The sequence below is a fragment of the Gymnogyps californianus genome, chromosome 6, assembly GCF_018139145.2.
Source record: "Gymnogyps californianus isolate 813 chromosome 6, ASM1813914v2, whole genome shotgun sequence".
Taxonomy (NCBI): domain Eukaryota; kingdom Metazoa; phylum Chordata; class Aves; order Accipitriformes; family Cathartidae; genus Gymnogyps; species Gymnogyps californianus.
The window spans coordinates 38,211,991-38,224,252 of record NC_059476.1 but is presented as its reverse complement, the minus strand read 5'-3'; the positions used below and the strand labels follow the sequence as shown (position 1 = coordinate 38,224,252).

Here is a 12,262-nt window from a genome sequence, read left to right as displayed (position 1 = left end):
GGTATTTCTTACCTTTTTTCCCACCGCTGCGGCTCAGCAGGTACCTGCCTGAGAGCACCATTTATTTTCTAGAGCACCATTTATTTTCTAGAGCATAATTTTGCAAAATGCTAATCTTGAACAAAAAAAAAAAAGATGAAGGACAAGGTGGCTGCTATAAGACAGTCCTGGACACCTCCGCCTCTTTCCTATTGGGGTCTCGGTCTCTGTGGGTCACGTTTTACAGGGTAGCATTGCTCTGCTCATTGCTGAGCATCAGCATCTCGCGACGTCTCGACGAGGAGCCCCTGCAGGAGCTGGGAATCCGAATCCTCTTTGCTTCCCAGCTGCTCTCCTCTTTTATATACTGCTGCCCCGAGCACTCGTGTGACCAAAGAGGGTCATATACCCTCCTGTACCAGACCACATCCATATTTGGGAATGATTTCTTTGCTGTTTTTAAATAAAAAAAGGTGCAAGAAGCTTTGTGGATGCAAAGTGGGATGTTGTTGCTTCTAATGATGGAGAAGCACTGCTTAGAAGTCTTTCCAACCCCAAACTCTTGGCAGGTTCCTTCTCCCCCACTAACTTACCCATCTTTTTATTTCTTTTTTCTTTTTTTTTTTAATTCCTTACCCAGTCAGTCAGCCTGATAGAGCGAGGGAACCCATCTCGGAGCTTGGAGCAGGTCTGCCGCTGGGCTCACTCGCAGCAGCGCTCCGACCCGGAGCACGCCGAGTACCACGACCACGCTGTATTCCTCACCAGGCAAGATTTTGGTCCCGCAGGTATGCAAGGTACTGTATTTATCTCGATCAGGTATGTGCAGTTTGCTGGGGGAAAGCCAGCGAGGGGAGAGGATTTCTTGCAAACACAGTCTGTTTCTTGGCCAGCAAGGTCCAGAAAAAGGTTATAAAAATTGGTATTTTTTTTTTTATGTGAAGTAGAAGAAAGACAGAATTAATCCAGAGCATCAACCTGAACGGATAAAAAAATCGTCTTTATTCATTCTGCCTTTACTTTGGTTTCATGCACCAATCCTCCCCTTGTCCCAAAGTGCCTTAAAAAGTTTAAAAATAACATAAAAAAGATGGAATACCACAGGGAGCTTCACGGGGCCAGTCAATCCTTTCTGTCCTCTGGAGGACCTTTAAAACCTGGTTTTACATGGGTCGGTTTCTTGGTCCTCTCAGGACTTGGACGTGGGAGCATTGAGCAAACCCTGGGCGAAAGAGGAGGTCTTACTGCAGTCTGCAGGGGCAATGGCAATAGTCCTCTCGCCCTCTTGGTGCAGAGGCTGTGCTGACCTGGTCTGAGAAGTTACAGACCTAGCCAAAAAATTTAAAGCATTTGCAGGAAAAGCTTCTGGTGTTTCATGGCTCCGTTCGTTAGAAAAGCGGATGCTTTGGTATCATCACGAGAGGTGACTTTTCCCAGTTCTCCTGAGCCCGCTGCCTCCAAATTGCCATCTCCTCCTTCCCACCCTGGTGGCAAGGTCTGAATTTCCCATCAGGAGGCTCCATTTGATGCCACGAACATGCTGGTAACGTCACACTGATTTGTAGCACGAGTCCTTCTGGTGCGCATGGGAGGAAGGAGAGGTGGAGGAGGAGTCCTGTCCTCACCTTGATTACCTCCCTGAAAAGGGTCTGCCCGCAGCAGGGGATGAACCGCAGGAGATATCCATCTGGAAGCCCTCTTGAACGTGCTGTTGGCCATCAAAGAGCAAAGCTTGGGTTGTGCCAACGGCCTCCCTGCCGAGCCGTTGACCTGCCTCGGGCTCCTTGTCTGGAGCCGCGTGGCAGCGTGGGTGAAGTACCAAGTTTTGTTTCGTTTTTCTAGACCCTTCCTGGCAAAGTGACTGTGTCCAAAGGCATTGGTGAGAGGACCTTTTTTGGCATGTCAGCAGAAGGGGGAGGCTCACTGGACTCCCCCTTGCTGGGAAGGAGTCGTGAGATCGATGGAGTAGCCCTGCTCTAGGGGTGCTCGTTCCAGCTCCTTCCCCTTTTCCCTGCGGATCTGGCTCCCTGCTTTTCACAAATCTCCGGGATGGACGTTTGCTTTCTGCAGAAGTCCCTGTGGCTGCCGTGTCCTTGCCTGGCTGTGTTGCATGGCACAAGGTGCGGGCGCTCCTCGCCCACCGGAACTGCCCTCTCCTTGGGCTGCTGGAATAGTAACACTTTGCTTACTCTTGCCTCTTTTCCTCAAAACAAAGTCCTTTTAGATCCCTGTCACCCCTTTTCAGCTCAGGGCTACACGCAATGAAGGAGCAGATTGTGGCACCTCCAGTACTTGCTCGTGGCATATGTTCACCGATGGTATCTAAGCGGCTTGCTGAGGTGATGGCAAATACCTGCTGGCTTCTTTAGCCACTGCTGTAGGGTGTATGTGCCGGTTGGGAAGCATCTGTCCTGCTCATACATGCCCTGAAGCTGAGCTGAAGGCAGAGGTGGTCCTGCCCCAAAGACCCTACAGCCCAAAGCAACAAGCCAGGAGAAGGGAACCCTTTGAGGATGAAGTCCTCCAAGTCACAGGGACCTGGGAATGGAGCCTAAATGTCAAGCCCGTGCTTAGCTTGATGCCTCATCACTCCTTACAGTTGTGTGCCCAGTTAGCAACGGAGACGGGGCTGAATCTGACTCGTTAACCCACACGGTCCTCTTAGCCCAGGCGATTTCCATGCCGGCAAGCCAACCGTGCTCCATCGCCACATCCCCACCAGACATGTTGTGTCACCTCCCCTTGGCCAGTAAACCAGACCGGTGTCTGGTCTGGCGCGGCACTGGTTAGGCTGGATGCAAGTCCTTGCAAAGCGTTGCGGTCTTGTGGTGTAGCTCTTCTCTGCTGCAGGTCCAAGCTGAGCCCTATGGAGGTTTACAAAAACTTCTCGGTGCTGGCAACAGCCCTGCTCGCGGCATCTCTTGGTGGGGATGGGAGCAGTCACGGCCAACGCGGAGAAATTTTGGAAAGCTGATGCAATTGTTGCCGTGGGAATCGAGGGAAGCTGGAAGGCATGAAGGGGAAGGGCCAGGAGGGACGGCTGAGCTGCGCTGCCCTCGCATGAGGGTTGCAAATAAACCCCTGCCCTTCAAAGAGAAATGCCTCTCGGCGGTGGACAGATGGATTGTAAATTATTAATTGCTGCTGCTGAAGCCCTGTCTGAACAAGAAGAGAGTGCCATGTCTCTCTGCAGCGGGCGGGCACGGAGGGCTTTCTGGCCCAGGCCGAAGGATGCTTTTGCTTAGATTTAATTTGTTGTCCTGTAATCACCTATGGTTGGCCTTTGAGCAGGCTGGTGGGCCATGTAGAAGGTCAGAGAGGCTGAAAGCAGATAGGAAATGTCCATAAAGAAGAACAAAGTGGATTTGGAGGAAGCAAGAGACTTGCTGGTGTCTTGCTGGTATGGTGAAGATATGCTACTTCTCTTATGTGTACGTCTGGTAAGCGTTTGCAGGCTAATCTAGTTTTTACCAATTAAGTATTTTCCAGGTAGTTACTTCTGACTATCATTCTGCTGTGGAGAACCCTTTTTACTTCTTCCAGTTCTCACTGGGGTCTTAATTATGAGAGACCAGTGCCTGCCTTCCTGAGCATCCACCTTTTCATATTCCTTTGTCCCATGTCCCGTCCAGACATCCAGAGCCTCTGTGGTTGGGAATTTGTCCCATTTTCATCCTAGACAAAATAGATTTGCTCTCCCCTTGTACAGAAAACTTTCCATGTCTTTACTCTTTCTTGTGAAATGTTTCATGGGGAAAAAAAAATTCTTTTAAAATGATTTATCCAGGATCTAACTCATTACTGTATGGTTAAACCAAATTATCTGATTCTCTCTCTCAAGCTCTTAGTTTGGCCTGTTACTTTTCGCTTTCCTTCTGACTGCAGTGCCCATTGAGCACATCATTTCTCCGCTCTCTTTCTTAAGGTGTTTTAGTTTATTTGTTCATTGGAGTAAGTCTCGTTGCCCACTTGAATGTGGGGAAGATGAAAAACAAACGCTTCCCCCATTAAATAAAACCCAAGTGTATTTATTGAAGCAGGCTGCTTTGAGAAGATCCTTGCCGTTGCGGGGGTTTCCCTGAGGTTACATGGTGTTTTGCAGGCAGAAGCGAACTTGCTCTGCATGTAATGCGCATCGGGTATTTATTTAATCTTGGGCTTTTTGCTCGGCAACGTGGGTTCACCTGACTTCTTCGCTTGGAGCGCGGGCAAAAATGCATCCATTGCTTCCCACAAAATACCGTGTGAGTGAGAGCCCTTCAAAGGTTTGTGTCTGGGCTTGTTCTGAAAAATTAAAATTATTATGACGACAGAAGTTTCCTTTAGAAGTTCCAGCGCAGGTGGACACCCTGGAAAATCTCCGCTCAGCTGATAAATAGAAATATTGAGGGAAACGCTCGCCCCAAACCCCCTTGGTTTTGCCTTATGCCTGGAGTGACGGTAACTTCTGGGTGTCCGGCGGTACAGCAGCAACCCGTCCCTTGTCCCATCAGGCATCCCATCTGCTCAGTGCGCCCACAAAGTCAGCTACTGTTGACTTTAGGGCAGAGCTGTAGGAAACCTTTTATTTTTTGCTTTAATCTCTTGTCCTTGGCCAGCTGCGTGGGTGCCGGGACCCTACCCGCCCCTTCAGCTTGGGAATTAAGCTGAGGGCAATCGCATCCTTTCCTCTCCACCCTCTTCCAGGGCAATTAGTCACGAGTCGCTGGCTTGGGGTGGAGCAAGTGGCCCACGAGGCTGGTGGCACGTGGGCTCCGTGGATCCCGTGTTTTGGCCAGGGTTTGCGCGGGAGGGCAGGCGTAGGGGTGTGCGTCCACCCTCAGCTCCTCGGCACCCCTCTCCTGCTGCAGCTCAGCCTCCCTCTTGGCTCACTGAGCTTTCCTCTTCGAGCATCCCTGTCCCCGGGGCAGAGTTATCCAGCATGGTCCTGCCCTGCTTTTGCCTCTCGGACCTGTAAGTCCTTCCTTCACTAACTTCCTTCCCCTTGATGCCAAAAAGGGTCAGTCTTTTTAAAAAAAAAAATTAAAAAAAAAAAATCTAAAAAAAAATCTGGAAAGCAAATTCTAAAGGGTGCCAAGGAATTAATTGAATTGGGCAGAAATAACGTGAGGAAAAAAACCCGGGAAATAAACCAAAATGGAGGTGACGCATTGGCGAATGGGCGGGGGGAAGGCTTCCCTGCCCGCAGCTGCCCCCCTGCACTGCACTTGATCGAGGGCTGGGGGCTGGGGAGGTGCATGGTGCTCCCTGGCTCTGTCTGGCGGGGGGGGGTGCCCCTGTGCCTGGGGCCGGTTATGGGTGCACGTGCGGGTGCATGGCAGGGGTCCCCCGCCGGCTGCGGTGAGCGAGGCTGTGTTTTTGGCAGGGCTCCGGGGGACACCTCACGCCTTTTGTTCTCTCTCTTCTTTCTTTTTTTTTTTTTAAAAATAAAGAAGAATGCGGGGGATGCCGTTTCTGGGCTGGGAGGCGGTGGTCACCGACACCGATAAAGCACCCATGGGTCCCTTTGCTGCCCTCTCGCCCACCCAGGTGCGTTGGCACAAGGGCAGAGAGATGCTGGCGAGCCTCAGCGTAACCTCAGCCTGCTTTTGGCACTGGCAGCCAGGATGGTCATACTGGTGAGCAAGTCCTTGGCCTGCCATGCAAGTGACTTGGGCAGCTCCTCTTCTTCAGTGCCTTCCTCTTCATTCTTCTCCTGTTGCAGTGAAGCCAGGCTGTGGGTTTTTTGTGGGTTTTTTTTTTTGGTTTGGTTTTTTTTTTACATTTTTCATTTCCTCCCCCTCTCTCAAAGATTTTCTCTCTCCCCTCTTCCTCTCTCCTTCCCTTCTCTCTTGCCCCAGGCTACGCACCGGTGACGGGGATGTGCCACCCGCTCCGCAGCTGCACCCTCAACCACGAGGACGGCTTCTCCTCGGCGTTCGTCGTCGCCCACGAGACTGGCCACGTGTAAGTCGTGGGGGCAGAGCTGGCTGTCCCCTTCGGCGGGGCGACAAGCGTGGTGGTGCCCCTTCCTTTGCAAAAGGGTCTTTCTGCTGGTGCAGGCGTGTGTACCGCCGCGGCACGCCGTGGGCTGGTGTAAATCCCCCCGGGAACCCGACTTTACGCCGGCTTTCCCCACCAGGTTAGGGATGGAGCACGACGGCCAGGGCAACCGCTGCGCCGATGAGACCAGCATGGGGAGCATCATGGCGCCGCTGGTCCAGGCCGCCTTCCACCGCTACCACTGGTCCCGCTGCAGCAAGCAGGAGCTCAACCGCTACATTCAGTACGTCAGCTTTAACCAGGAGGGGATGCTTTCCCTTCAGACAGCGTGACTGCCTGCATTTTGTACCCAGCAGCTCCCGCGTGAAGCAAGCAGTGGGCAGGTCCCCATTGGGATTGCTTGTTTTGGCCAGAATAGCAAAAATGGGTCCTTGGGAGGTTATTTGCCCTTTTTCTTTTACTAACAGCTTTGGTTTCTTGCACGAGTCTGAATTGGTTTTGGGCTGCGGAGGCTGGAGGCAAATAGGAGCCTGATAAAAGCTGGAGATGGCAACAGAGGAATAGTTTGCAGAAGCTCTGTGCTGCTGGAGCCCAGATCCAGATCTCAAATATTTTTGCCGTTTGCTTTGGGCAGCCTGTCTGGTTTCCCCTTTAGGCTATAAAATGTTTTGTGCTGCGTAATAAAAAGGTGTAGAAACAGGCCAGGAGCTTTCTGTGTGTCGGGGCCAAGAAGAGTTAGCGGGAAAGCAGGTGGCAGTGGTGGTACCCACTAGTGCCAAGGTGCTCTGTGCCCTCGGGAGCTGCAGGCAGCGGAGGGATGCTTGTCTCTGGGGGACTCTGCACAGTTGGTCTTTGCTGGAAACATGTTTTCCAGCGGTGGGTAGTTAGCGTCAGCGCCAAGACAACTCAGGTTTCTCAATACCTGAATTTGGAGGGAGGGCTGGAGGTGAGGGAAGGGGTGAAGGAGGGAAATCCTCCCTGTCTGACTCTGCTTTGCCTCTGCCCCGCGTCTCTGCAGCTCCTACGACTGCCTCCTGGATGACCCCTTTGAGCACCAGTGGCCCACTTACCCGAGCTGCCGGGCATTAACTACTCCATGGACGAGCAGTGCCGCTTCGACTTCGGGGTGGGCTACAAAACGTGCACGGCGGTGAGTAGGGGTTGCACGGCCGCATCGCCCCTCCCGGGACCCCCTCAGCCAGGCGCTGCGGGGGTGAGGAGGGGTGCCGGGACTCCCCGCTGCCGTCCCAGCCCAGCTCCTCTGTGCTCCCCAGTTCCGCACCTTCGACCCCTGCAAGCAGCTGTGGTGCAGCCACCCGGACAACCCCTACTTCTGCAAGACCAAGAAGGGGCCGCCCTTGGATGGGACCGAGTGCTCTCCGGGCAAGGTAGGGGCCGGTCCTGCCTGCCCCCTCCTTGGGAGGGGACAGGGACACCCCTGAGGGCAGCAGTCGGTGGGTGCCCAATTTTTAGCTAGCGTTACTCCTTATTTTCCCCAGTTTGTGCTCAGAGGAGGACTTTGTTTTTCTTCTGATCTGCCTGCTTCTGCAGAGGAGCAGGACTCGTTTTGTCACTTGGCAAAAGAGCGATGACATCATTGCACCTCATGATGTCATCAGGCTTTTACTTTAGGCTCTCTTAGCATGCCTGTGAGCACAGTATGGAAGCATGGATACGTTGGAAAAGCTGCTGGCCCATGCAGATTTTGGGTGGTTCTTTGCTGGAGAGTGGCTGGGCGTAAAGTATCCAACAGCTTTCGGTGAGTTTCTGTATAAATCCCAGCAATCTCACTGAAAATGCAGCCTCCTCGAGTGCTTGAATGACGGTTTGCCAAAAACTTCCAAAATGAGGCTTTTTGAAATGCGTACAGATGTGTTACACGTCGTGCTGGCACCTGGTCCAGGGGGCTGCAACATCTGGACTGGGAGGTCCACGGGCTGGCCAGCGTTTTGCCCCTTCGGGGACCTTCCCTGCGACTGTCACGGTGGCCACCGAAGGCACCGTTGGCTTTTCCCCAGGGCTGGAGTTAAACCCTGGGTCTGGGTGCCCATGGGTGACACCGCAGCTTCGTGCCAGGCGTTGTATACATGCGTGGGAAGAAATGGGGAGCTCTGGATTTCGATTGCCAAAATGCCCAGCAGCTTGCTGCTGTGCTCCCTGCAAAAGTTTGGGTTCATCCCCGCTGTGCCAGCGGAGAGACATCCCCAGGGCTGATCCGGTCCCGGACCCAGGGGTAATTCAGTGCCTGCCCGAGGATCTGCATGGGTAGTGACAGGCAGTTTGGCTGGAGAGAGAAAAGCAGTCCAGGAACTCAAAAATACGGCGTTATGGAAAGAAAACCAAAGGGATTTGTTTTGCAGAGGGATCTTTGCATGCCCCAGGCTTGTGCCTTCAGCAGCCTTTTGCACGGGTTTCTCCTTCCACATCCTCATCTCTCTGTCTGCAGCCGCGTGGCTTGTGTATTATGTCTGGAGCAAATCACACCTCCTCTGTTGCCCACTTTTCCAGCTATGATTTGAAAAACCAAAACACTTGCGAACAAGTAAACCCTAGAGAAAAACATGACGATATAACCCAGCTTCCCAGCTGATGTAAACCACCACTGTGCAGGCTCTTCTATACCAGATTCGAGCACAGATGTGTTGGGAGCCTGCCCTGCTTATCCCTGCTCCTCTGCTGCATTTTCTGCTGTGAGTCCTGGCCGTGGAGCTGTGCTGGGCTCTCAGAGCAAAGCCGCGGGCTGCTTGTGCTCCTTAGTCGGTCGCGAAATGGTGCGGCTTGCTTGTCCTCACACCAGCCTGGAGGACAGCCCTGCTCTCACATGCCCGGGGACCACTCCTGGTCCTGCTTCCTATGGGAGGGACGTGCCTGAGGGCATGATGAAGAGCACCTTCCTCCCCTGCTTTGCAAACCACGAGCCATTTTTGTAGTGCCGTGGGTGCAGGAGAGCTCTCTTTACTGGTGCCGAGCGCTTTGGGAGAGGCAGGCGTGGAGCTCACCCCTCTTTCTCCTCTCTTCCAGTGGTGCTTCAAGGGTCACTGCATCTGGAAGACGTCGGAGCAGCCTTACAGCCAGGACGGCAGCTGGAGCTCCTGGTCCAAGTTCGGCTCGTGCTCCAGGACCTGCGGGGGAGGCGTGCGCTCTCGCAGCCGGAGCTGTGACAACCCGCCGTACGTTTGGCCTCCGCCTCCCTCCTTTTAGCGGGGGTAAAACTGGAAGTGGCCGAGAGCCGGCGGTTCCTTGCTCTTCCCCTGGTGCGCTCGGTCGGCAGGGATGGGGACACCTGCTCCTGCGTGAGCTGTGCCGTGCATGTGGGCGCTGAGCTGCGTCGTGTTTGAACAGCATCCCCCCCCCCGATGCTCTTTTAACCCACCCGCTTTATTTTCCAGCCCGGCGTATGGTGGGCGCCACTGCCCAGGAGCCACCTATGAGTACCAAGTGTGCAACGCTGAGGAGTGCCCGGGGCCCTACCAGGATTTCCGTGCCCAGCAGTGCTCCAAGCGCAACTCCTACTACAGCCACCAGAACAGCAAGCACGCCTGGCTTCCCTACGAGCATCACGACGGTGAGCGGCGGCAGGGCCTAGCAAAGGAGCAGTCACCCAACTGCCTTCCCTCCCAGAGGAGGCCGCGCTGGTGGCCATCACCGTGGGATGGAGACTGTGCCAGCTGCACAGATGTTGGGTTGTGGAAAGCTCCTGAGCTAGAAACGAGAGTGCAATAAGCCAGCATCAAGCAGCCAGGTCTTTAAAATCAATCTCTTGTGCTTGCCCTCGGGCGTCACGTAGAGAAACCCAGACGTTGCTCTGCTTCCTGCTGTCTCAAAGCACGGCAGAGGTGGGCTGAGAAGATCAGCCCGCGTTGAAACGTCTCCCTCCTCCTCCTGCGCTAGTAAGAGGAGAGCCCCCTGTAATCGTAGCCAGAGATAAATCCATTTGCGCTACTTTAAAAGTTTTATCTCCGCTTTCTGTGTGCTTTGGCACGCGGAGGACTTGTTTTCCTTGGAGACGGTGGGGTGCCGGCGCTGCCTGCTTGCTCCCGAAGCCGCAGTGGGGAGCATGCCGCTCTGGGCTGGGCTGGGAGCCAGGTCCGCCTGCCTGGCTTGGTATTCCTCATGCACGCAGCCAAGCGTCTTGCATTGCAGTGTCACGTAGCGTGTCCCGTCCAGTTGCCTTCTCTTAATTTCCCGAGTGCGCTGGGCAAAAGCGCAGGCTCTTGAGCAGCAAACGGACGCGGCAAAATAAGGCACATGAATAGCCTGGGCTTTGGAAATCTGGCTGTGCTCAGGGGTACAAGCTGAGAGGGGTTTCTGTCGTCAATCACCCTAATGTATTTCCTCAAACCCATTTTTCCCCCCCCCTTTTTCCCCTTTACTTTTTATTTTGCCGCAGATGCTCAGAAGTGTGAGCTGATCTGCCGGTCCGAGGGAACGGGGGACGTGGTGTTCATGAATCAGGTTGTTCACGACGGTACCCGGTGCAGCTACCGAGACCCCTACAGCATTTGCGTCCGAGGCGAGTGCGTGGTGAGGAGCTGACGGCTGCTGCCCGACTCTCCCTGTCCTTTGCCTGTCCAGGAGAGAGCTCGTGCATCCCCTTGACCCGCTGCCCCTTGGGGAACGCACGTTTTAGCCCGGGGACCAACCTTGTGTGCAGCAAAGAGCTATGGGGATGGCAGAGCGATGGGATGGGCTGCAGGGATGTAACCCCCTGCTTGTCTTCTCTTCCCCACGGGTGACAGCACGTCGGCTGTGACAAGGAGGTCGGCTCCCTGAAGCAGGATGACAAGTGCGGGGTCTGCGGGGGGGACAACTCACACTGCCGGACGGTGAAGGGCACGCTGGCCAAGACCCCCAAGCAGCCGGGTGAGCGGGCCGGATGGGTTTGGGAGCGGAGTCGGTCAGGGTCAGCTGGATTCACATGTGGGTGCGAGTGGGTGCGTGTCCGGTTGGAGCAAACCTGCTCTTTCTCTTCCCTCCATCCTTCCTCCCTCCCTTTCAGCCGGTGTTTTGAAGATGTTTGAGATTCCAGCTGGGGCGAGGCACCTTCAGATAGAAGAGATGGAGCCGGCATCCCACAGCATCGGTGTGTACGCTGTAGTTCACCTCTCCCTTCGCCCGCTACCTCTTTCTTGGCCCTATTCTGACAATTCCCACCCAAAGGGGCTCATTTGGGTCATTCCAGTCCTTCAAAGGCAGTGACCAGAGGAAAAGACGTTGAAATACCTCCTTTCTCCTCTAGCTGTTAAGAATCAAGCCACCGGTCACTTCATCCTTAACGCCAAGGACAAAGAAGCCAAAAGCCAAGTGTTCATTGAGATGGGCTTGGAGTGGGAATACACTGTTGAACACGGCAAGGAGAGCCTGAAAACCAGCGGTCCTCTGCATGAGGCCATCAGCGTTTTGGTAAGCCTGGCTGACACGTCCTCTGGGGGTGTTGGGGACGACCATCACCCAGCGGTACAGAGAGGGAAGGTGGTCTGAGATGGGATGTAGGAGGTGATGGAAGGACTTTGGTGGAGAAAGGATGTAGGGCACGTCATTAAAACCAGGGAAAGAGCTGGAACCATCGCCAGAAGCAAGGGGCGATGAGCTGTGTGCAAGAATGGCATAAGGACGCATTGCTTGGGTGCTTGCCTTTGAGTCCTACTGTATTTTGCTCTGTGCAGCAATTGCTTGTGACTCCACGTCTCATTTTAGTTATACTGGTATTTGGAAGAGTTAGGGATTGGGTTCCCTGGGCACCCAGGGAAGGGTAGGTCTGCGCTCCCATCCATCCTCGTGGCCGGCGCTGGCTTTGGGCGTAGACTGTGGTCCTGCAGGTCGGAGGAGAGGCCAGGGGCACGCAACCGAAGGCTGCAGTTGGGATGTTTGGGCAGTGTTTTTCTCCACAACTGGAGAGGGAGGTACGTTCCCGAAGGGTAGACTCTGTGTTCAGAGCCCACCTAATCACGTTGGAGGTAGTAACGGGGTTTATTTCTCCTACTCTTGTGCGTACCGTACCATGTGGTCATTGTTCACTTCTTTTTTCTTTGATGGCCTCCTCTTCCCTTCCCTCTCCCATGGCATCACTCCTTCCTCTCCTTCCCCCTCCCCGATTGTCCTCTCTCTGCCTGCAGGTCATCCCTCAGGAGGAGGAGGTGAGGAGCAGCCTGATGTACCGGTACATCATCCACGAAGACCTGCTGCCCATGATCGGAAACAACAACGTCCTGCTTGAGGAGATGGATTCCTACGAGTGGGCCCTCAAGAGCTGGTCGCAGTGCTCCAAGGCGTGTGGAGGAGGTAGCTTTCCCTTCGTAGC

General features: G+C 54.2%; 1 protein-coding gene across 1 annotated transcript in view; it reads left to right on the top strand.

Moving 5' to 3' along the window:
* Positions 1-12,262, top strand: part of ADAMTS14 (ADAM metallopeptidase with thrombospondin type 1 motif 14) — a 35,758-nt gene that overhangs the window by 19,606 nt on the left and 3,890 nt on the right. Inside the window, 13 exon segments of the mRNA XM_050899006.1 lie at positions 620-776; positions 5,820-5,925; positions 6,101-6,244; positions 6,980-7,023; positions 7,026-7,111; positions 7,236-7,349; positions 8,983-9,131; positions 9,351-9,526; positions 10,352-10,485; positions 10,701-10,824; positions 10,961-11,044; positions 11,201-11,364; positions 12,078-12,243. Of these exon segments, the coding sequence (XP_050754963.1) occupies positions 620-776; positions 5,820-5,925; positions 6,101-6,244; positions 6,980-7,023; positions 7,026-7,111; positions 7,236-7,349; positions 8,983-9,131; positions 9,351-9,526; positions 10,352-10,485; positions 10,701-10,824; positions 10,961-11,044; positions 11,201-11,364; positions 12,078-12,243 (1,648 nt within the window).